This window comes from Cuculus canorus, chromosome 7 (genome assembly GCF_017976375.1).
Source record: "Cuculus canorus isolate bCucCan1 chromosome 7, bCucCan1.pri, whole genome shotgun sequence".
In the NCBI taxonomy this organism is placed as follows: domain Eukaryota; kingdom Metazoa; phylum Chordata; class Aves; order Cuculiformes; family Cuculidae; genus Cuculus; species Cuculus canorus.
The window spans coordinates 34,582,364-34,607,564 of record NC_071407.1 but is presented as its reverse complement, the minus strand read 5'-3'; the positions used below and the strand labels follow the sequence as shown (position 1 = coordinate 34,607,564).

General features: G+C 43.0%; 1 protein-coding gene across 2 annotated transcripts; it reads right to left on the bottom strand.

Moving 5' to 3' along the window:
* Nucleotides 1-286: 286 nt before the first annotated feature.
* PSAP (prosaposin) lies at nucleotides 287-24,662 on the bottom strand. Of its 2 annotated transcripts, XM_054071560.1 has the most exons (15): nucleotides 24,538-24,662; nucleotides 14,044-14,177; nucleotides 13,055-13,129; nucleotides 12,243-12,368; nucleotides 11,777-11,971; nucleotides 10,705-10,848; nucleotides 10,115-10,171; nucleotides 7,218-7,331; nucleotides 6,193-6,288; nucleotides 5,818-6,004; nucleotides 5,508-5,659; nucleotides 5,302-5,343; nucleotides 3,807-3,887; nucleotides 3,130-3,237; nucleotides 287-2,536 (listed from the first exon to the last, which is right to left on the bottom strand). In XM_054071560.1, exons 1-15 carry the CDS (start codon nucleotides 24,587-24,589, stop codon nucleotides 2,501-2,503), a joined length of 1,599 nt encoding a protein of 532 aa, XP_053927535.1. In that variant the 5' UTR covers nucleotides 24,590-24,662; the 3' UTR covers nucleotides 287-2,500. The 2 variants fall into 2 exon arrangements, with proteins under 2 accessions (XP_053927535.1, XP_053927536.1); XM_054071561.1 differs by lacking the exon at nucleotides 5,302-5,343.
* Between the last annotated feature and the right edge of the window lie 539 nt (nucleotides 24,663-25,201).

The window sequence follows — 25,201 nt, the reverse complement described above, 5'->3', positions numbered from 1 at the left end:
GATTGCAACATGGGGCTGTTGCCTCACACCAGGCATTGCGTTTGTCCAGGGAAGAGCACGGCAGTGGCAATTCCTGGCAAGCCTCTTAAACCTACAGCTGTGCTTAACAGAACAAAGGCTTGATGGGACACGCATGTTGCAACTCAATGTGAACCCGAATCCTATCATTCAACCCCAGATTCCCAGTGGTATTTTGGGACATGCCTTCTCTTGGCTCTGCAGCAAAGGGGAAGCCGACAGGATCCTTCAGAAAGTAGCACGCAACAAGGAAATGAAACAGGCAGACTTATCGGTTCACATAAGTTTTTATTGTTCATTAAGGAAGCTTTTGTGCAAAAATCAAGACAATGTTCTTTAGAAAGCAACCACACGTCTCCCCCAGTGTAACTCAAGCAGGTCTGATGCCACAGGCCACAGGAAGGGAGGGAGCAGCTAAAGAGGCGCCCAGCAGTAGCATAGGATTCCCCCAGCCCACCTCACCTGACAGGTCGCCAGCATGAACCCTGCACTACTGAAAACCCAAGAAAATTAAAACCTTGACAACTGCTAAAGGCAAGGGTCAACCCATCCCCACCTCCTCCCCTCCCCCCTGCAAAAAAGAGAACGCCATCCACTTTAGAAGATCCCAAGCCATCCTACATGCTGTGGCATGACACAATCCCTCCCTCCACAGCAGCGATCCTGAACAAAGCCCATCTCCTCTCCGGCACTCATACCCAAACTGGGATACACCACTAGAACCACTGCGCTGCACAAGCCTGCCAAGAAAGAAAGCTGCAGATATTTTACATCTAGGTGATATTAGTTTTGTTTTTCTTTAAATTCATGAGTGCTTCTGCATTTTGTACAAATGCAAGCAGGAAAGACAAACCGGTATTGTCATCTGTCAACACCGCCCAGACATTTAGTATATACACAGAGCAACAAAAAAAAGATGCAGTCGAGCGGGTTTCCACTAAAATGCATGAAAATAAGTTTGCGTGCTGCTAAAGCATTGTTATGGGAGCTCCCGCCTCACCCAAGACACCACAGGAACAGCAATGGCTGCCGGCACCTTACAGAATCATAAAATGATTCAGGTTGGAAGGGACCTTAATCATCCAGTTCCCACCTCCCTGCCCTTCTGAACAGGACTGGAATTTTCAGAGCTCCACCTCTGCCTAGCTTCTCCTTCCCAGAGCTCTCCTCAGACTTGATCAGAGCTTCAATCTCAAGGCCCCTATACACTTCAAGAGCCTGACTTACTTCCAGAGCAGCAGCCTGCCTGGAAAGGCTTTTGTTCAAGAAGCTCAGCCCGTTTCAGTGGGATGCTGCAGGCTGTCAGGTGGGCCAGTTGAGCTACCAAACACCCATTACAGATCTCCTACCATCTACCATCTCTGCTTGCTACTTAAAGATGCTTCCCAACATAAGCGGGAACTCTGGGAAAATATTGATACTACTTAGAAGCATCAGCAAGAACAGGTGGCAGCAGTGGAAACTGCCCACAAGCCTCGCAGCACATCTGAAGTTTTAGACAACTGAAATACGCTATGAGATAAAAACAGATCAAGGAAACAAGCAACAAAAACCACTTTTCCATGCGTTCTGTCCTCTCTGCTGAGCATATTTTGACATATGCACAGCCACTGCGGACTTCTTCCCCTCCATCTCCTTGGCACGCAGCTGGCTGCGTGTAGGAAGCTGTACGACTAAGCAGAATTGAGCAACTAGGATAAGAAAAAAAAGAGCCATTCCTTAAGTACGTCAGCGTGCTTCAAAAGACTGAAATCCCACAGGGCTTGACAGGAGAACACCCATGCTTCCACAGAGTAGACCAAGGAAATAAAGTTGAGGGAGGGTTTCCTTAGCTATGGTAACACCAGGAGCCATAAGTGTGGTCACCCAAATGCAAAAGCGTGGTAACTCAAACGCAAACGCATCTTTTTAGGTACTGGTTACTTTGAAAGTTAGTTGGGTACACAAAGTCCCCTCCTGCTGCATCTGTAGAGCTTTCAAATTTCCAGCCAAAGGGATTCCCAGATTCAACATTGACCCTTAGAGTTCCCCATAAGAAATTATTAATCCAGCCAGGTGTTAAAAATGCAAACCGTGCGAATGTCCCAATGCTGACTGCAGAAAGACATTTGAAAATTCAGTTGCTATCTTGTTCTTTTCTTAAATTAAAAGATAATAACCTTTCCTCATTTCACTTTCTCCACCATTCTCCCCAGCACCTAAAAAACACACTCCAGCCTACCAATTAAAAATCTACAACACACTGACTATTTTTAAGAGCATAACGAGTTAAACTGTACAATCAGAAATATCTTTGTTAAGTCAACAATGAAGATCTGATCCTCCAACAGCAGGACTGCTACAGAAGAGTTACAATAAAGGAACTTGAAGGTCAAATTTTTAATGAGGCAGAGAGGAGGGACATTTGAGATACAGCTCTCTGCCAACCTCGGCCTACATTTTTAAGAGCCACGGCAAATTTTCAGAACTGGAAATTCTTCTTCTAGTTCCACACATGACGTTTGCAGTGATCAACAGCCTAAAGAGGAAAAAATTGCGTATGTTAGTGGAAAAAAACCTGTTTGCAAAAAAGCGTGCATCTACGCATACAATTCAACACCTTATTCTGAGCCAAGATCTCAAAGCAGATCTGTTTTTCTTAAAATAAGCAATTCCAGAGAGGATTAGAATAAACAACACCCTTGTCCCCATCCAGAAGCTTCGGGAAAGAACGCTGATATTAGCCATTAAGGTCTGGCAAAAAAAAAAAGCATCAGCCCACAGCAACACTGGAAGCCAAGTCTTAGAGCTCAATGAGTTTGTGACACAGTCTGCTGGCTGCAGGAACACAGACTAAAAGTACAGCTCATGTTGCACCTTACTACAGATGCCGAAATGCTAGCAAACAGGTTGGGGATAGGAACAAAAGGGAGAAGAAATAGTCTGCTTTAAGAAAGCCAAGGGCTACGGAAGACCCTCTAATCAAACTCAATCACCTCTAGCTATCACCCTTTTGCTTCCTGAAATCGGGGTTCATCCACTTAAAAGCATGGCATAGAAGTCAAAAAGGTAGTTTATAAGGAGCTATCAAAGACCAATAGGGTACTTGAGGCAGAATCCTGCTTTACATACATTGCACTGAGCAGCAGTCTCCATGTTCTTACACCAGTAGCCTGGCCCCCAGACACAAGCATCATCTCCCACGAGAGGCTCTTTAGCTGAGCCACAGACTCCAAGTTTCTGTGAAAAGAGCAGCAGTGGAGTTAGCAACTTTCTATTAGCACCAAGAATTCCCGACTCCAGCCTTACATCTGAGTTTCTGCCTGACTGAGTGTGGAGGCAGCACTGAGGCAGCTGCAGGAGTTCCCAGTTCAGTGCTCAGGTGACAACTGCAGCTGAATGAGCAGCCATAAAGCAGTCATCTGACAAGAGGAAGAATTAAGTTACCACAACTGCTTCTTCATATTAAGTTTCAAGAAACAGAGCTTCTAAAAAGGGAACTTTCTCAAAAAGCATCATTTTACTTCCTCTCATCACATTCAGGGCAGACTACACCTTATTACTGAACCTCAACAGTGGATAACCACTGGCAGCAATTCTCTTCCACCCTTCCTTGCTCAAGGCTGGCAGTCAGACAGCTGTCCATTCAGTAGGCCCCAGGCCTTGCACAATGGCATTTGCCCTGAGCATTCAGTGTGCTGATTTTCATTCCAGCAGAGTTTCTGCATGCTGGGCACTAAAAGGCACACAGAAGGGTAGAGAGGACTGCATCAGAGCTCATATTCAATAGAAATAAACACAATACTCACAGTGCAAACAAAAGTGGGATCCATCATCTCTGCCAGGAGTTGCACAACTACTGGTTCATACTGTTCCACAAACTGAACGCACTGTAACAAAGCACAGGTTGAGAGATTTTCCTAATAAAGCTTTCGAAAGAGGAGGAAGATATGGGTCTTCAGCAGGCACGCCTGTACACTACTCCAAACGCCACAATAACACACGCCAAACTGATAAATCAGAGGCTTTTGCTCTGCAGATCGAGGAGGACTCGGCAACTCACAAATCACACACCTACATATTTTTTTGCTAGCTCATACCTGTCTGCAGACAGGTTATGATAGAAAAAAGGTCAACAGAAGAACCAAGCAGAACAGACTTGTTCTTTTCTTGGGAAAAGAACCAAGCGAGACAGACTTTTCTTAGACTCTAATTGAGGAGATCACTGCTACCTCAAGAGGAAAGCACACTGAACAATCTGGAGACAAACGTCCTGAACAGGACAGTAGCAATGCAGTAATGACTCGAGCACTTTTAGCCCGTGTAGTTGCTGTTCACTTCAGAGCAGGCAGCACACCACCGTTTCCCACTGCTAAAGGCCAGCCCTCTAGTGGAGAGGCCACCTCCAAAGCACAAAGAGATGCTGGCATTCTCAGACTAACAGCACCAATTAATAAACGAATCACTGCTATTAAACAGCCTCAAAACAGTTAGCAGGAACAGCTGCTTCATAGCTGCTTTAGGCCTGTATACTGCATGCCTAGTAAACTACAAGCAGTTGCCACTTGCTGACACTCAGCAGCCACTTAAAAAGGTTTCCAGGTAAATCTTGACAGTGATGGCTAAACAGGTGTTGCTTTTTGCCATCTCACTGGAATTATGCCAGCCCACTTCCAATTATTTTGTTAATCCCCTGAATAAGATCAGTGTTGAGGGGGGGAAAAAAAAAACACCCTTCAGCTGTTTCCACTCACTGTTCTCAGAGGATTTCCAGGCAAACCTTTACTGACTGCAAATGAGTGCAACAATTCAGCCAGTCAATTCAGGCCCTTAGAAATCTCAACCTATTCAAGGAACTGCCAACCCCCAAGATTGGGGAGTATAAAAACCTAATCCCCCTGCACACTGAATTTCTTCCAGCCATTTAGCAGAGGAAGACTGACTACTCTTAGAGATGCTGCTCTCGTTTTCTTTCCAAACCAAGAGATGCTCCTCTCTAGTTCTTCCAAACATTCTGTGAGACATCTCATCCTTTTGTTCATCGCTACCTGCCTCGTTCTGACTGGAAGGCAGGCTGCCGCACAGCAAGGCCTGTGAGGTCGTTTCGTTGCCTCAGATCAAGCCTGTTTCCTCTTTGCTCTACTGCACACGAGAAGCTGCTACGCTGTGGAGCTAACTAGTGAAGGGGAAAACCTAGGGAGGACCAGGCTGCTGAACACAAGCCAGTCCCAGCTGCACCTGTGGACAGTTTGTCTCCAGAGACAGAGGCAGTTGGCCAAACACAGGGATCTCTGTTACGAGTACCTGGACATTTATAGCAGAAGCAGAGACACTTGAGAGACGGACCTAAAAATCAGCATGTAGACAAAATATCAGGTGAAACACTCAAAACGCGAGGTAAGCATAATTGTCACTGTAAGACCTAGGCAAACCAAACATATCAACAAGGAGAGGTCCCAACCATCAATAAGACCACTGCTTTTTAGCCACCTCCTGCACAAGTGCTTTACCTGATCACTGACAGACTCTGGCAGGAAGTGACAGACTTTTTCCAGTAAAGCCTCAATTTCAGCTGTCGTGGCGTTCTTCTCTAGCTCTTTGTCCGCATAAGATACCACCATCTTGCAGACATCACAGAAGCCACCTGCAGGTTTCACCAAAACTGAGAAGGGAAAAAAACCCCAAAGGTCAGTGCTTAGGTAGTTCACCAAATAAAAGAAAGGAGGCAGCATCAGTACTAAAAAGCATGTGTCCTCAAAAGAGATATAATTGTAGCTGAACTAGCTCATACTGCAATGCCACCAATCCCTCACGACCAACCTGGCTGCTTTGGAGGTTTGCTGGCTGCACAGCATTTCAGCATAACACACACAGCTTCAGGATTCGTTGCCTCCAGAAGCATGTCAATCAAAGCCTGGCCGTAGACATCTATGAAGTCCTTACACTGGTCTTTGACACTTGCTGGGAACACGTAGCAGATAATCTCCATTTCATGTACAATCTCCTCCTGAGGCACAATGAAGGATGTGTGGGAAATGAGAAACAGAAATCTGACTCAGTTCATACATACATGTTTTCTCACTCCATCCCCCCTCACTCTCATGAAGTCAGGCAATACCTCTCTCCTTCGCCCTCCAAAACAGCCTTACTTTAGGCAAAGCCTAGGAAGGGGCACCATTTCCACCACTTGCTCACCTCTGTCTTGTTGCTCTCCAACAGGCCAGTCACTTCTTTCACCATGGTCTCACATATTTCACACACAGAAATAGTTTTCTCTTGAACTGAGGCTTTCTGAGTACACAGAAGAAACAGCAATCAGCACCTGACTGCATTTGACAGGGACATTCCATCAAAATCAGTCTAACAGCATTCACAGAGAAGTGCAGGACAATTAATTCACCTAGCAGGGCAGTTTAAATTCAAAAACTCATGCTGAATCCAAAACTAACCTCAAAGGTCTCAGTAAAAAGCCTTTTTGAATGAACAGTCATTTTGTATGACTAATTATGACTACAATCCCCAGCACTGTGTAAGGAAGGGAATTAAATCTAGTAGACGCAGAGAAATAAGCAGCCCCACAGTGAACGGAGTTCAGGGAACTATGAAGTGTTTTTCAAAATACACTGAGACCAAAACTTAGTAGAATTAAGAACACTCTTCTGTCTGCAAAAGAAACTTAGAAACTGAGGGACTTGAGGATAATTGCTTGAAGCCTGTTAATCAGAAGTTAACCATCCTCAAAAGAGAGTTTCCTCTCCAAAAAAACCTCATCCCTGTCTTAACCACAGGCTAAGCTGCTTCTCCAAACTGCATTCTGACTCTGATCGCTCATCTGCACAGGCAGAGTGCTGTCCTATTTTTAAAAGGGATTGAAGTGTGACTCCAAACGTAGAGAAAAACTCAAATTCAGCAATTTGCCCTCTAGCATTTAAGGTGCCATTTAGAATGGCTGCTGTACTCTACTCCGCTCTTGGAAACCCCATTTCAGTCCCGAAGCATTACCTTATAGCTCTGATTTAGCTTAGGTTCTGCTATTCTAACAAATTAGTCAGCTCTCCTACCTCACACGTGAACATCAGAAACAAGAAGAGGCCGGGAATCTATAGGCAGGGAGACTTGGATTATTCTGTACATAAAAGCTCATATTTTCCTATTCCACCTAGTTCATTACACTAAAGCAAATGGAAGGCAAAGCTATTCAGGACAAAAGTCCATCTTACCTCCACGGTTTCCATTTTCACTTCATGAGCCACTTGAGCTGGCACCAGAGTCTGAATGGGAACAGATTTCACAGAAGGACAGAATCCAACCATGGCACAAATGTCCTTTGGTTGCTGAAAAGAGATAAATAAGCAATTTTTAGAAGTCTAGACGACTGCCCTTTCTATGTAGCTTGTGAGAAGGCATAGAGAATAAAGTTTTAAAAGGCTCGAACACAACTAGAAATTTCACGATTACTTCTACTTCAAGTATTGTCAAAGCGTTTGATATGGTTATAGGCAGGACAACTACCAGACGAAATTGAGCAGTTCCTTTAAGAGAGAAAGAAGTTAGGCCATATCCATTAAAAAACCCCACTTACCACGAGCTAATAAACTATGCAAAAGCCCTTCAAAGGAGTTGACTTAAGAGCTACCAACACCAAAACAGGCCACCAGCATTCCATTAGACCTGCATCTGCAAAGCTGCTCCCCTGAAAGCCTTAAGTAATCATAGAAGAGGCTAATTATCCTGACTTCAGAGTTTGCCCAAAAGCTGAAAGAATGCCTAGAAGAAAGGCCTCTTTTTCTCATCTACAAGCTACCTTATTTAAAGTATCCAGTAATATCTCATTCTGCAAACAGAAACACATCCCCGCATTACTGAACTGAGCCTATAAGAAATAAAAGTTAACCATGTTAAAACCTGAACCTAACCCTTTTTACAAGTATCTGCAGTAACTGTATTTCAAGTGTTCTTTTCACAGTAAGAGGGAAAACAGCAAACAGAAAAAAAGCCTTCAAAAAGGCTTTCTAAGTCTCTCTCAAAGGTTTTACAAACACATTACAAATGTAAAACACGTGCTGCACACGATGCTACTAACTGCTCTAGGGAGCACACAAAATAAGAAAGGCTGTACAGCGTCATACACAAAACTTGAATTTTTCCACCTAAGGTCTACTTAAGCTAAAAAAAGTTCTCTGGTCTTATAAGTAATTAGAAGACCACAGCCCTCCCTGTCACCAGGGCACCACACTCCTACAACAGAAGCTTATGCAACACTTCATACATCATGCCACAACCTCATGCACAGGCAAAAGCAGTATTTCAAGATACAGCGCTGCTTCAGACTACTACAGGCAGTACCTTTAAGTCAAGCCCTTTGGTTCATGCATTGTAAGAAGCATTTCCAGATATTAATGTTATAGCAACACCCACATACACACAACATGTTCTCTCACAGAGAGATGACAGACACAAGGTCTTCCAGGATTGGTTAAATTAAAAGCTCAAATAGCTCTAGGAAGCAGGAACCTAAAGGCCTCCTGCATCTTCTTTTAAATTCATATACTCTAAACATCCATACCATTGTCCTAGATTTAAAGGTTAAGCAAGAAAAAACCCAAGGACAGCTCCACTCAAGCCCTTTTGAGCCCATACTTTAAACCAGAAGCCAACAGAAGCCACTGGCACGCTTTTTCTAAATCTGTCCTCCTCGCATGAGTGTATTTTCTGCTCCACTGGCCAAGGCAGTCAAGCTGAAATCTTAGTAGTACAAACTCGTACCTGGAGCTGGATGTGGGATTGATCCATTGGAGGAAGCCTATAGTCTCTGTTTTAATCACATAAATACCCCTTGTATCTGTCAACACAGAGTACAATCACACTATGTGCGCAGCTAATAGAGCAAGAAGGGAACTACAAGCAGGCTATCACCACAGGCAAGTTGCTCACCTACCTGATCCTTCTGTTGACAGAGGAGATTGGAGACAGAAGAAGAAAGGAGAAATTAAAGATAACAGTTAAGAGAAAAAAAAAACATCAAGCACTTGGAACTGCACATACTCTTTCCACGAAGATGATGGAATATGACATGGTCCCCACCCCAACCATCCATTTCAACCTTAGCAGTGCTACAGTAACTCACATTTAATTACACGGTACTAACCACTATTATTCATTTCTAGTTACTAAAGTATCCTGGACAAGGCTACCTCCAAAAAGCACTCGGGCAGATACAAGGTGTCGTCATATTACAGTTTCAGGTGATAACACAGGCATCACCATGCATAATATGAGAAACAAACTGTTGTCAGAACAAAGATTTGTATCATCCCCATTCACTCCCTCAATGCTTGAGAAGCTGTATGTGCTTCTGAGCAGCTTTTAGGAACTAGAAACAAAGAGGCCACCCTGCTGACAAATTCAGGTTCAAGTCAGCCACATAATCTATACATAGTTTCACCTATAACTTGTTGCAATACTTGTGGCATTTAGGCACTGCATCCTCTCCCAGAAAAGTCTTACTCAGTTTTCAAAAGGCTTTAAGATCTCTATTGATCATCTCTTTGAGAGGTGCTTTTGCAGGTGATCAGAGGTAAAATATACAGTATATTGTTGCAGAAGACCAGAACTGGTGCAGTACTGCTCACTTTCCATGGCTCCTATCAAGAGCCCAGAGAGCGGGAGTCTTGAGATAGTAATTCCAGCTGAAGGACATTTAGTCTCGTTTCAAATAGACATTATCTCTAACACTTGAACCAGTTTTGCAATACTGTGATACAGACCAACTATAATATGCTGAACATAATATTAAGGTGTGGAAGAGGGAAGTGGCATAAGTACAGGACTGAGATTAAAAGTATAAGGGCACATACGTAATGCATCTACTGTATTTGAAAGAGTGCCTTTTGCACCGTGAAGTGGTTGTGAAAGAAAATGAAAGTGCTAAGAAAGCATTCTAAGACTGAAGTTACTATCCAATTAAATACCAAGTTCAAAGTGCTGACACCAGGACTTGCACAGCAAGGGCCCTCCCAGACTTTTACTGCAGAAAGTGTTTGCTGTTTCCAAATAAGCTGGCTACACAAAGCAGAAAAATGAACAAAGAGCAAATAATATGTTCTGCTCATCTTACCATGTGCATCATCATCTGGATAGCCAAGTCAGAATATTCAGAGATATAGTTCTTGCACTGCAGAAAGCAGAAAAATGAAGTCTTGTAAATATCAAACCACTTTAGCTGTAGAGTTAACCTAGAATCTTCTAATACATCTCAAAGTATTAGTATACCCACTGTACTTAATAGCTATTCTGTTGTCTTTCAGAGCTTGGCCCAAATACAAGACAGCATTTCAGGTTACACAACCATTGCACACATAACCCTTATCTGATGAGTCTCTCTTCCTCTCAGAGTAAAAGCACTCCCCCTCACTGATAGGGCCACACTACCCTGCCAGATCACTTTTACAAAACAGGCCCTTAATGGCCAGCAGTAGCCTTGAGTCTTTTTCCTCCTCTCCACCCCCACAGACTCCCCAGTCCCAACATTCCTGACCAGAAAGTTTAGGATTTTAGTGTTGAGTTATTATTGTTATACTGTGTAACACATCTGACATGTTACAATCTGATTTAAACAGAGAAACATTGAAAGGATTAAGGCAGGGAACAAATTACTTCATGTTTGCATAAAGGAATAGATTTTTAAACAAAACAAAGATAGCTTACCATATCAGACATTTCAGGTCCCAAACGGTCACACTCTTCCTTGGCATGAGCAACCAAAGACTTCACAAAAGATGCATTCGTTCTCACAGCTTCCTGAACATCAGTAACCAGCTGAATGCAGTCCTGGCATACTTCTCCACTTCCCTGGACAAAGAGTGAAAGCAAACTTTAAGTTGATATATCTTCATCAAGCACATTTTAGAATCTCCCATGACTACCAAGTTTTAAAAGATATTTTAAACTCTATAAAAACCCTAATAAATACTCTATAGAATACTGGAAAGCCTGAGCTAATGTAAACAGAAAATCTCCTGCTGGTCTGTGCAACAGCCACTAGATGGTGATTAGGTACCTACTTTGCTTTGAAACCGAGATAACTGCTAAAACACCCAATCTCCAAAATCTCTTGGTTTTGTTACAGACCACAGTGGGAAGGTTTCCAAATTTGGTGCAGCTCTTACCTGTACCACCCACGCAAGCTTGTTCTCCACCCACACATAGGCTTGCTTTCAAGACTCAGCCTTTATTCACAAGTTCATTGTCTCATGTACTCCCCTTTGTCAACTATTTGTTCTTTCCTGCGCCAGTCTGTCACTTCTCAATTCACAGATGAACGCTTCCCCAAAGGGCACAGTTAGGCCTCAGAATCACTCAGAACACGGGAGAATTCTTCTTCCAACAAATGCTGGTGCCAAACTTGTTCTCAGAAACTGTTTCCAGTAAGACCTGCTTGACTACCACAGTCCTGAATAGGAACAGCCCAGCGCAAGATTTGTCTTTATAATCTTAGATTAACAACCACACTCTATGCATACGGTCCACAGGGGCTGCAGCTATCATCTTACTTAGCTTTAATCCTATAGGTTAAGGAAAAACGTAGTTGTCTGCATGCGGCAGCACAAAATTCAATAGGGGACAGTCAACCAGGTGAAGCACAACAGCTTGATCTGTGCCTGGTACAACAATCCCTTACCAAGGATCATAGATAAGTTCTTATACAAAAGAGCACTGAAGCTCTGAAGCAAAAAAATGTGCCCTTCTCTTAGACACTGGCATAGCACTGCACCCTTACCTTAGACTTCTGCTTGGGTTTGTCCTGAGGGTAAAGGAGAAGAGGCACATTAGCCATGAACGGAGATGCCAGTTCAGAGAAATCCAGCTCTGGTATCTTATTGGACTGGAGCTGTTTCTGAAGCTTCATTGCTGCGAGGTGCTTCTGAAGGGACTGGCACAGTGACAGGGCACTACACACAACCTCAGGTTTATCCTAGGGGAGATACAATACATACCATAAAGCTCTAGACGGATGGCATTTCTGTATGTAATTCAGACTAGAGAGTTATTCAGCTGAAACATGACAGGAAGGAAAAACATTTCACAGCAAGGAAGCAGCCTTCGAATTTATACCATTAATTGCAACACAAGTGATCCATACAGGTTGAAGGATCATATGCACAATCTTAACATAGAAGAGGAATTCAGGCATCAATAGAAGCATAACTTTTAATTCCAACAGTTGCAAATCGTTATGTACTTACTAGTTCTTCTTTGATCATATCCATGATAACTGGTAGGTAGGAATCCACAATTTCTTTGCACTCAGAGACTAGGCTTTGGTCAGGGAGAAACTCGCATGTCTTTTCCAAGTAAGAGCGGATCTCATCCTATAAAAGATGAGGTGGGCTACAGACTATCTCTAAATACACATATACATATCTCAAATGCTCTTTCCACTCCCAAAATTCATAAAAGAAAGCCTAAAAACAAGCCCTCTGGACACAGGTAGTTCCAGGCAGTTGTCAAGAAAAACTAGCATAAGGTTGTACACTATAGGTCTATTTTCCCATCCTGGGCCTTCAATGAGAGCCTGACAAAGTGAAAACAAAATGCTGCTTGCAAGGCCTGCAACACAGTCTTGTGAGCATAGAGCATTTATATTTATGATGAGGAAGTGAAATCACGGATGAGCGGGACAGTGGTTTGTTTATATGAAGTGTCCCCAGGTTCACAAAAGATAAAGAGAAGAAGTGCCCACAACCAACATGAAGTCCACGTGGTGTAATCGACTTCTAGAGACTGTAGTACGCCACCTTTCAAGACAACCCACTGGCGCAGGAACAGTTTTATTAAGCATCTACAGTCAAGCGGAGATGTGTTAGAGCATAAGAAGCTCTAGAATTTGTTCTTCTTCAAGCCAGAAGAGGCTGTTTAAAACTCCATGTACTCTCTCAGCATTTGCTGTTTAGGCTGGGAAAGCATCACACTGACTACTCCTCCACCCGCTCACCTTGTGATCTTAAGACAACTAAATCAAATAGCACCTTGGGGCAAGAAGGGGAGCTTTGCTTACCTCTGTGCCATTATCCTTCAAAACCTTGCCAGCCACTGTCACAAGTTCCTTACACAAGTCACATGGGATGCTGTTCTGGAGAGAGAAGTAGAGAACTACTTTGAGGCTGAATGGAGTGCCTGTAAATTTAGTGTATGAATAACAATGTAAAGAACAAACACCACATTTGGAATTGAAGTTAAGGAAAAAATAGTGGCTGAAGTTGTGGTGGTAAGAGGTGTGTTTAAATAAAGTGAGGCTATTACAAGCATGTCCAGATTCAGTTTCTTCAGTAAATAAACATGGCATGAAGAAGCAGGCACGCTACCACTTGTTCATTTCACCTAGTCCCACCTCCCATGAAGTATAAAGTACATTGCCCCCAAAAGCCTTTTCTTGAACCACTTACCTTATTCTTCAGAGTTTGCACTTACTAGAAATCTAAAAACTTTGCAGGCAGTTTCACTCATAGTTGTGCTCTGCCATTCCTTCCTCCCCTTATTTTTCCACAAACTAAAACGTATCTCGGCACAAATATAGACAAGGCGGACTGAATGCATCTGTAAGTAAAACACCTTTTTCCCCTAGCAAACTGTGAAACAATACCAGATGTGGCCGTAGTTTGTGCTAAAGCAGCACTTGCACTTAGGACAAAGGCTACTTGATAAGCCACACTAAATGTAACATTCGTAACATCAGTATGGCATTGTTCGAGGCATTGCTCAAGTTTAGAACAAGAAAAGTCCCTGTGAATTAGGAGTCCTTTTAACTCCATCCCATACACTGCTCAGTGATTGCGCAACAGGTCACAGAAGAAGTCAGCAGACAAGTTGCGCAAGGCAGAGAACTGGAGAACAGCCTTTACCTAATACCCAAATTAAGGCATAGCACCCGAGGCATAGTCAGGTGTAGCAGTGAACTGCCAGAGACTTGAACAATCTTTATCAGCATATGGAAACCAACTATCTCAACTACAGGTGAGAAAAAAAGTCTCAGTAGTTGATACTTACCACAGTAGGCTTGTTCCAGACATTCTGCTGGCAGTGTTTCACTGCACCACACTGCGACGCTGTCCGAACATTCTGACACCACACCTCCGGACCTTTCACACAGTCCTTCTGCCACAAAACAGGGCTTGCCACAGCTGCCAAAGAAAGAAGTGTTCTTTCACATGCACACTTGAATGATTTCTACTGCAAAGTAAGCAGGTTCATGCTGTATGGTACAACCACAACCTTTCCCTTAGGCCACTTAGGGTTACTAACTAATTTTAAAGCAAATTTTAATCCAGCAATTTCTACACGAAACACGAGTCCTAAATACAGATTACACAGTCAAAAGAACTCTAGAAAACTCAAAACAGTTGGACTGCTGAGGTTCTCAGGCTCAGGCACTTCAATGGGGAAGTTCATTGCCTCATCATCCACATTTTTAAAAAGAAAAGAGGAGGAAAGAAGCAAAACTAAACCTTCACTTTGCTTTGCACACAAAAAAACTACCCCATGACTCAAAATAAAGAAACTGCTCATTGCAGAAATCCACGCTACAGACAGATGATTCCTAAAGCTGCAGTCCCGCTGTTGTCCTGTCCTTTCAGTCACGTCAACTCTCACCCAACAGCCACATCTAGCTTGTAATTGCTGTCTGCATTTCTTCTCCCAGGTGAACCACCCTATTCTCCAACAGCAAACTAATTGGATTACGAACTACAACACATGCACAGATGACTGAATAGGCAGACGCAGACCACAGCATTGATCACAAAAAAAGTTTCAAGAAAGTCAAAGGAAAAAAGAGGGATGGAAAACAACACAAGACATGTTCTGTCAAATAGTTTTTGAACTCATTACATCTATTTACACTTTCTTCCTCTTTGCCAGTTCTTCAATCATGTACAGAAAAATAGGGGTGGGAGGCAGGGGGAGGAAGTGTGTGGACATTACCCCCACCCCAGCTGGAATTGCCTTGCAACCCACAAGGTTTTGAAGTAAAATACAGAATCCTACTTCTGGACTGCCTTCCTAAGGACATGTAAGACAGCTGTACCTTCTAGCTGACTTTCCAAGCATTTTCTTTCTTTTTTCTATTCTGCTGTCTGGACTGCACACCCAGCTTCTCCGTGTTTTCTAAAACCATCCTGTATATCAGTAGGCTTAGTTTCTTCAGCAATCTCCTATTTTGCACTAACCTAAAAAGAAACAACTCCTAAAATCCTACAGCAGACAGGCTCCAAGGAAATCTGCCACGGTCTAAAGCCTACAAGGCGCTGCTAAAGTTTTAGGGAAACAATATGCCCATTCAAACCTGTCCGTGGTTACAGGAGTTTTTTTAGAAGCCATTATCTTCACATCAGTGCTGTTTGCACGCCACAAAATGTTGTAAAATTACACTGTTAACCAAGAAGCTGCTTGACTCCTAGGAAGCTTCTAGCAAGGTTATGACAGATGAACAAACACTTTTCCATTTCTCATGTTTCACTTCCAAGAAATTAGAGGATGAACTTAACAGCTGAATTACCAGTGCATTTACTAGGTACATAGCCACTACACATCAAAGAGCCAGACAAACACTGCTTTATAGGTGGCATTCTGCAGCTTTCTCAGACGTTCATTTATAAAGGCCGTTTACACCGGATTTCACAAAGGAATGAGCCATATATTTTAAGAAAAAATGTGCTTTGCATACTTCATCTTTTACACAAGAGCATTAACTTTTCCACCCTCTCTCCCAGCAAAAAGCTTAGATTGCACATTATTCTTCAGCAGAACAGCACACTAAGATTGCTTAAAAGATCGTAGGAAGAAGACTTCGAAATTTCTAATAATCTATGGTTAACAAAATATTTACAGATCATCTATTCTAAATTACAGCGTTATTGATCTGGAAATTAGCAATAGTGAAGTTTCAAAGCCAGACTGGTCAGCCAAATAGCTGCCAGCTCTGGCAGGATGACAATAACTGAGTATACACTTTGCTGAAGAGAAGAGTTATTCTTCCCTTTCCCATATGGGTATTGAACAATGGTTGGAAGGCTCTGCAAGGCAGAGCCAAAGTCTAGCTAAAGCCAAGCAAGGCCTTGACTTTAAACAGTAGAATTAAGGGCTTCTGACTATCTACAAGTGTAGCTCTTAACCTGTATCTTTAGTTATGTAAATCAAAGAAAAATTACTCCTTCTGTCCTGTTTGAAACATACTGTAAAACTACAGAACTATAAAACTACAACAGTTATTCCAAGCAGTTTCTCAAATTCTTGGTCTAAAAAGCTGTATAAAATCCAAACTGACGAATTCATGCTATAACTTGCACTGGTTTGACCTAGCTCTTAATGAACTTTCAGTTTTCCTTTGGCTTTTTACTTGAAGAACCTGTCACTGTAAGACTTCTCAGACCTATACCAGCTTCAGCAGAATGTCAAACAGCTAGTTTTGTTCCTTCTTCCTCATAGCCTCTGACCCAGTCATTATAAGCACAGGACAACAGATATACTATGCTTCAGATTTCTGCTTACTTATCAGCTTTTTTGTCTCTATGTCTTTAACAAATTCCCTGCTGCTTGGCTTCTGTATCAAGCTCACACAGTGTCAGGCATTAATGCTCCGACTTGCCAATACACTGCAAGAGGTATCAGCAGGGCAGCAGGGTTTTGTCTGGTTATGACATTGAGGCAGAAGAAAACCAAAGAGCAAGGCAGTAGGTCTGAGACCTCTGGAGATGAGCAGATTGCAGGTTGTAGATAGTTGCGCTCAAAAGGAAATAAAAAGTCGTAAAATTAGACAGATTTTTGACAGTACATTAACTACTTCATAACTCTGATTGTGCTTCTTCCCTGCATCACATCTCACCAGTTTGGAAGGAAAACTGTGTGGGTAGTTTCTGAGAAAAGGAGTGCACAGCCATATTTTCTTCGGATTGTACTCAAAGCACTGTGACAGGACACACAGTCACTTTGGGTTTCAGGATAAGGACAATAATGTTATCTGCAATCTTCTACAGAAGACCAAGCACAAAATCTCAGAAGAGCTTGGGACCAAGCAGGGACAGTTAAGAACGAGAAGCATCAAATAATTCACAAAACAGTGAACACTGAAAACTAGTTTTAGGATGCAAGTAATCACCCCAAATGCCTTCCCACTGGTATTATTTAAAGTCCTCACTCCCGCACAACACCAGAGCAAGATGAAATGTCAATATACCCATGTAACTGTCCCATCAAAAAAGCCAACAGATTCAGGAAACCTGAATCAGCTATGCCATGAGGTTGAAGACTTATGAAAAGAAAACACGTGATGGAGCAACTGCAGTGTCCTTTCATTTATAAAAGACAATGGCAAAGTTCTTCCCTTCTGAGAAGGCAGGCCTACGTTTGATGCTTTCAGTACAAATTCTGGTCAAACAATGACTAGGCACACTGGATTTTTACGACCACACATCACTGGCACATTTCAGAAAGGAGCTACACAACAAAAACAACGCACACTAAGCATGGTTTCGTTTCTTTTCTTTCACCTTCCATGGTGACTGTAAATACAGTGAAGCTTGTATTACTTTAGTCTATATTATGTTGATTTTTTTTTAATTGCATTACTCAATGTCTAACACAAAGGCTACATCTTTACTGCAAAAGCATCTCCCCCTCCCTTTCAGAATGCCCTGGGAAAAACAGAAACAAAACTAAAACTTGCAGACTCTGAAAAGCCTGAAATCCCTTTAGTGTTCCCACTACTTTTTCCTGTAGCTTGTGCTTCTACTTAATTATGAAACAGCATTTTTTCTCATATATTAACTTACGTTACAACAAAAGCAAATACGCCAGTGAAGCTTAAGACTTTGTGCTGTTTCACAACAGAATGAACAGTTCTGAGCCTTAACGGTTATTCTGCATGTTCCCTCAGATTACCCTCTGCTGCAAGAAGCGTGACACTTTCATGTGTTATTTCACCTACCCAGCATGGCAGTGAGCCAAGAGAAAACAAAGCACTGTTGGTTACCTCACGCAACTCTTAATTCTTACTGGATAAACCCAATGGGATTACCTTCTTAGTTATCTCCGGCATCCCTTGATTTTACATATTGTTCTCTAAGGTCATCCATTTTTAAATAGATTTCTCTTTCTCTGTAGATCAGCTCTCAACAGTCACGCGTCATGCCCACTCAAACTCGCCCCCCTTCCTGAAGCTCTTGCAAGCCACTATTTTAAGAGCACCAAACAAGTTTATCTGCAAAAGCCAGGATGCTTCTGTACTTGTCGTCTTCACTGGTTCCTCTCTTCTTTAACTGCTTCAGAGATATGGTTTCTTCACTTTTAGAATGAAAGGTCTTTGCTCCACCAAGCTTTTCCTAAATTAAATAGCAAAAATAAATGAAGGAGGAAGGAAAAGCAGTGGGAGCGTGTGTGTAGAAATGCAATCCATGTATAAAGAGTATGTCTTTCAGATGTGAAAGACTTCAGCTTTCTGGCTTGTAGACAAGCTGACAGCCCACAGGAACCCCAAGATCTTCACATAAACTTGCAGCTTCTCAAAACAAAACAAAGGCATTCATACCCACTCTGACCTCCCTGATGCTCGTGTCTGACAGACAAGAGAAATCATCTCCCGGAACAAGTGCTGCCACAGAAACACAGCCTGAAGCCCAACAACATAATCAAAATACTCCAAAAAGCTGAAGGGTAAGAGAAGAAAAGCAAGAAACCTTTTCTCTGAGGCCAGGTCAGCAACCTAATACTGCAAGAACACTAGTAATGCAGACCTGATAAGTGACAGCTACCACATATCACATGGGGCTCTGCCAGGAATTCACACAAAGCCCAGCTTAAAGGCTGCAAAGATAAAGGGAAACCTGCAACTTGCTCCCACAGTGGCACCATCCCACTTACTTCAGCGACTGTGTGCTACTCTCAGATGCTTTCTCAAAGCGCCAAATGCCAACTACGATCTCCTTCCATGACACCAGGCACCTGGAATCGAAACACTAACACGTGACCAGAAGTTAGTGGAGCAGAGGTGACAGCCCTCTCAGACAACATCACCTTTTCTACTTGGAAAGCTTACAGAGCGATATGTGTGACAGCACAGTTCTGTTCTTCACTCCCCTTCAACAAACAGGAATCTAAAAGGAAGCTTTCAATAGCTGAATCATGATTCTGGAAGGACAGCTACTGGAAAATTGTTAGGTAATTATCTTTCCTGAAAACAATCTTCCCTCAACCATTTGTATTATTCTTCTTCCAGGGAGAGACAGTCTGAATTTCTTTCCAAGATTCTTGGAAAAATATCCTAAGCAATCCCCTCCAAAGCTGTACTGAATCTACTAATGAGACTTTCGTGATTGTGCTTAAAAGTTAACACCTTATATAAGCTTCTATATGGGCCAGACCAGATTCCCTAAACAGCTCGAGGATAAAAGAGGAAGCTATCACTCAGAACACAAATTCAACCTGAAGATTCAAATCTCCTCCAAAGCAAACTGCTAGGAAAACCTAGCATTTTTACAAACAAGCAGCATTTTTACAAACAAATGCAAGGAGAAATGGAAAAAGCTGAGCTGCTGTTTACTTTAATGGGTTGAAGTCAAATGTGGAAGATAACCTTGGATGCTGTCAACTCTTATGCCTTCATGACAGTCTAATTTGTTCCAAGTATATTAACGTATCCATTGGGAGATATGCTCTTGCCCATACTGTCCCACTTGGCTAGGTTAAAAAAGAAAAAAAGACCGTTCATCACCTCCCAGAAATGACCCACAGATCAAGTGAACGTATCAGTCTCTGCTATTCTGTGCTCCAACTTTCCCCATTTCTTTTGAGAACTGCAAAAGCAAAGCGTGTTTAAGTGAAGGAAGTCAAGAGGGATCAACTTCTCTTCATCAAACCTTACAAACTGTCAACAAGTCAAGGAGTGACCTCAACCTGATGTTATCTGAAGGGCTTGGTACTCCACAGCCTCTCTGGTCAGTTAGTGAGTTTAAATAACATTTCAAAAGTTGTAACCACATTACATGCTAGCAACTCATGCCAAAGGTCTACTGTGCCTCTGGATTAATGAGGCAGTAAAAGCAGCACAGCATTTGTGAGATTACAGGCAACATGCGGAAGAAATGGATGAAATCTGGCTAGCCATTATCGGTATTCCAGATGTCTGTTAAATATCAGAGTCTTCCTGTCCAATATCTACCAATTAAATATCAAGCTTGAAACATTTGTTAACTAGCACGATTCATAAGAAATGAGTTTTGAGGTAACGCTATGATTGAGATCTTCCTCGAAGAGGGGAATGCATTCTCATTTCAACACGCTACCTCTGCTGTAAAATACAGTACTTGCCTCAGCCACTCCCTTGCTTCCCTCACTAGAGCACCAGCACGGTAAAAGAAGCAGTTTGCATATGCACAATCACAACAAAGTTAAAGATAACTGATAACTGGATGAGCTGAGACATGAAATCAGCTCTGCTGTCCCAGTAAACTGTCCCAGTTACTATCAGGGTTGCAAGAGAATAATTTCCACATGGACCAGAGGTTGCTACCAGGCTGCCAGGCAAGCCCCAACTTTTGCCTGAGATTTTTCTATGACAAAATCTAGAAAAGACACTTACATGTTCAAGAACATCTGGCAGTCACCAAGAGTAAGCGATCCCACACAGTATGTTAAAATAAGCCCAAGAAGTCACGAGAAGCATTTTTGCCTGCAGCAGATTACTGCAGAAATAGGGCCTAAAAGTTGTTGTCCTTCTTCATTCTGTCCGATTTTGGCTTGATTTGGGGGTGGACATAACACAGATTTAATGTGAGTCTCAGGAGAAATTCTGTACTGAACATCCTCCTTTCACCAAGTGAATATGCATATATATATATATGAAAAAGTGCTAATTATGCAGAGAGCTATGTCTGTAAAAGACGATAAACATCCGTCACACTAAAGTCCCAGCAAAGCACTGGGGAAGTCCAGTGGCATCCAAGACCTTCAGAAAACAGAAGGGCAGTTCAAGACACTGCCAGGAAGAAACAGAAGAAGAGTCTTGGGAGCAAAGCTCTTTTTCATGCTGCTGCCAGAGGAGTGCTTTAATGCAGGATGAATGCCAGGCATGGAAGACAACTCAACAGGAAGGTCCTTTAGGGAAAGGGAAGACCCCTGCAGCTGAGTATGCTAGAGGGATGAAAAAGGACGTTTTAAAAAGCAGCTTCAGGAGGGACAGCAGTTAGCAATGGGGGAGCCTGGAAAAAGCAAACTGTGGTGGCACGAGGTGGAAGAATTACCTACTCAGGAGTAGACTGATGAAGCAGTTGATAGCAGGAAAGACGGAACTGTTAACCTCTTATCTCTGCACACTGGAATGTGAACAGTCAAAGGATTTTAAGCTGCTGCATCTGGAAAAAAACAGGCCCTGAAATCTCACCACAATATTCATTTACTCGGTATCTCCAAAATCTCCTTTTTCCAGAAGTAGAGGACAAAGTTTAAGAACTAGTCAGGGTAAACACTGCAAACATGAGATTCTTCACTCCCAGAGAAAGAAAAATACTGATATCTGAAACTAAATATTGCCCATGACCAAATACACAGACAAGCTTAACCTCAAAATATATACACACACCAAAGACCAGGAAGTGCCCCATTTAACTTGGTATAGAAACTCTTGATATTTTAATAGCAGTAAATTAATTGCATACAAAAGCTGCTATAGAAAAAAAAAAATGAACTGAAAATGGACTGTGAGTAAATCCTTAAAGAAACAACACACACAAACCTCTTCTTTGTCATGTAGTTCTAATATGCTGCCTCAAACCTGCTTCGAAGAATCAGATCCACATGAAACACAGAAACAAAACCCCACTGGCAGCCAGCAGTAACCAGTCCTGCCTCCTCCCTCAGCCACAAAGTAAAAATCCTCCTGCCTATTATATCAGAAAACCTTCCCTGGAACAGCACAGTCCAGTCTCCCAGAGAGTCCCAGCTGACATCACTGTCACCTGATGTTCAGTTTTGCTGACAAGCTCCCACTCCCGTTCCACCCTCTACATCATCTCAGTTTTCAGAGATTCCCAGAAGTGCTGCTTTGTGGTGTGCTGAACAGCACAAACTGGGACTGTAAAAAGACAGTAGTCTTCAGAAGCTCTGCAGATGCAATGCGCATTTCACCAACCATGACCAGGCAGAACAGCTTGCGCAGCTCCTCCAGACACAATCAAGAACAACTCTTTCTATTTATACCTCTGCTGCAAACAAGCAGGAGATTGTGCAAGGGCAGGTTTACACAAGCCACATGACTGGTACACTACCGAAGCACCGCTTCGTTACACGATGGCCGTAAGGTACCTTATACCCACAGCCACTCCCTGCTATTCTTCTAAGAAAATAGGGATATATTTTTTAGATATAAGACACCTTCCACTATTTACTTAATTTAATCTACAGCAGTGGGCTGCACCAGCCTAGCTTTATCAGAAACCACATTCCCAACTGTGCAAGTTCCACAGCACAGTCTGAGTTCAATTATCTGCTTTTTCCACATCCTCCAGAAAATTCAAGTCAGACTGACTCAGCCTTCAATTTTTACCAGCCCAGTGCTTGCCACAGGAATCATAAGTTAAGTTTGAAATCTTGGAAGGAAGGAAGATTAAGTCTACTATTTTAGGGAGGGTGAAATAATCACATCCTCAAGCTTTTTACTTTCCACTTCCAGCTTCCCCCCACCTTCCTCCATGGGTAAAATAAAATTAAGGTATATACTTTCAGCTCAAGAGAAACTGACTTCTGTTTTAACTACACACCCAGCCTTCCTCCTTTCCTGGTCTCAAAGATCAGCAATAATCAAAGTGCCCATCAGTCTTCCATAGATCCTGACTCCAGCACACCCTGCTTTAATTCCTCCACATCTCCCTTAAAGGGAAGACGCACAGAGCACTAAGTAGGTCAATGAAAAACCCTTGTGGCCTACCAGCCATGCTGTAAACCAGCCAAGCAACTCCATTAGGATACGCTAAGGGTGGTTGGATATTGATATGGCTCATTAGTTAGTTTCGCAGCCAAAAACTGTGTTTCAGGCTGTCACAGCAAAATCATCTGCATGACACTATCACAGAGGAGTCCATTAGCAGTCCTAATAGAACCCTGGTGAAAAAAGACGGGCATTTATTTATGTTAAAACAGTGACATCCTAAAGAAAAACAGGCCTAACGAGTCTTCTGCCACGCTTAGTTGCATACGCATGCTTTTAACAGGTAGACTAAGCTAACTCTCACTGCTGAACTGGTTTCTCATTAGAATTTCCCTAAATAAACTAATGGGAAACCTGGTGGATACTTCAAGGCAAATCCTTTTCATTTTTAAAACATGAGAAACTACAATGATTTTCGTGATTTGGAAAGAGTCATAAAAGAAATTATAATTGATGGCAGTTAATTCAGTGCTAAACAGACACAACTGTCATATTACGTGAAGCGAAAGCTGACATTCATATTCTTGTTTCCAGCCTGAAAAGTCAAGATTCCCATCAAATTGTCTCCATATCAGCACATTAAAAACTCCACTCACAATACCAGTGCACAATCATGCAAGATCTCAAAGGCACAATTTACTGTAGCTTGCCAGTTGGTTATTCCTCTGGCTTTTAAACCGCTTGTCAGGCTTGTTTTTTTAAGTTGACTTGTGAAATCCTGCAGGTTAAACTTGTAAGCAAATGAGCTCTAGGTTTAAAATTGTCTTATTTAAAGGAAATTTCTCCAAAAAATTGCGTGCATCACTGTATCAGACCTTCAATTTTGGTGTTTCTAGCTATTCCATGACACAGCCTGAAGGCGTATTACCCCTCCCGTCAGTCTATGAATCATTTCTGAAGCTCTGTCTAGCTTCTGAAAAGTACAAAATACAATGATTGCTGTTTCTAATCTTTACTCCTAACACTAAAGGCAAGAGTATAAATTACCCCCACCACCACTTCCACAAAGCAGCAAGCAGCAACATTAGCGGAATTTTCCATGTTGGAGCAGAAGATCCTAATGAAAAGAGGCTGCTAAAAGCATGCAACAGAAAAGGCTCTCTCTTGCCCTCTGAAAGAGGATTAATACTCATCTATCCCTCAAGTGCCAAAGATAAACAAAGCTGGTGACAGGGAAAACCGTTCCTTGCCTGGGTCAGGAGGGGACGGTGCCAAGGCTGGACACAAGCTGAGCAGTGCCATGACACCATAGTGCCACCACGAAGGATTTCCCACCAGGAATGGGAACAGCTGCCTTCTCACACGGACCTCCCCCTCCCTACCTTCACCTGACCGCTATTCTGGGTCGAATTCCCCCCCCTTTTCCCTCACAGCCACTCCGAAGGGCTGTTCGGCTCCCTCTGCCTTTTCCCCCCCCCCCCTCCTCTCCGTGCGCTCCGGCAGCTCCTGCTGGGATAAGAGAATCAGCTTTAAAACCGACTTCCACAGCGCACTCAGCCCCTTTCCCCGCCCCGGCGGTGAGGGAAGCACCGAAAGGACGCGGCAGGGGTGCGGGAGGCCGCGCTTACCGGCCGCCAAAAGGCCGAACAGGCCGAGGAGCCCGAGAAGACGCTGCGCCATCTCCCCCGCGCCCGCCCGCAATGCGGCGCCGCCGCCGCCCCCCCGCCCTTATATACAAGAAGCGCTCGCTCGCAGCTGCGCATGCGCGAACACTACACAGCCGCTGCGCATGCGCAGAGAGAGCAGCCCCCCCCCCCCTTCCCCCCCCCCTCCAGCGGGCGGCTCGAAATGGCGCCTCCCCTTTGTCCCTCCTCCAACGTGGGGGCAAGCGGGGGGGCCCCGTGGCCACCAGCCGCATCCAAGCTCCCTTGGGGAATGCTGCGTGGTTATTCCTACGGCTTTTAAGCACATAGTCATTGGGTTTTTTTCCTCTTTTTAAGTCAGTTCGTGAAATGCTGCAGGTTAAACCTGCAAACAAACGAGCTCGTGTTTAAACGGGGTTTAAAATTGGCTCATTTAAAGGAAAATTCTCCAATTATAATTGATTAATTATGATTATAATTGGTGGCAGTTAATTCAGTGCAAAACAGACGCAAATGTCATATTATGCAAAGTGAAAGCTGCCATTCACATTCTGGTTTCTAGCCTGAAAAGACATAGAATCATGGAATCACCAGGTTGGAAAAGGCCTCTTGGATCATTGAGTCCAACCATTCCCGTCTGCCACTAAAC

Coding starts and splice junctions, on each gene's coding strand:
- PSAP (XM_054071560.1), bottom strand. CDS start 24,589: ATGGCGCAGCGTCTTCTCGGGCTCCTCGGCCTGTTCGGCCTTTTGGCG. Junction 11,972..12,242: donor ATATGATCAAAGAAGAACTA/GTAAGTACATAA, acceptor TATCTCCCCTAG/GATAAACCTGAGGTTGTGTG. Junction 10,849..11,776: donor AACCCAAGCAGAAGTCTAAG/GTAAGGGTGCAG, acceptor CTCTTTGTCCAG/GGAAGTGGAGAAGTATGCCA.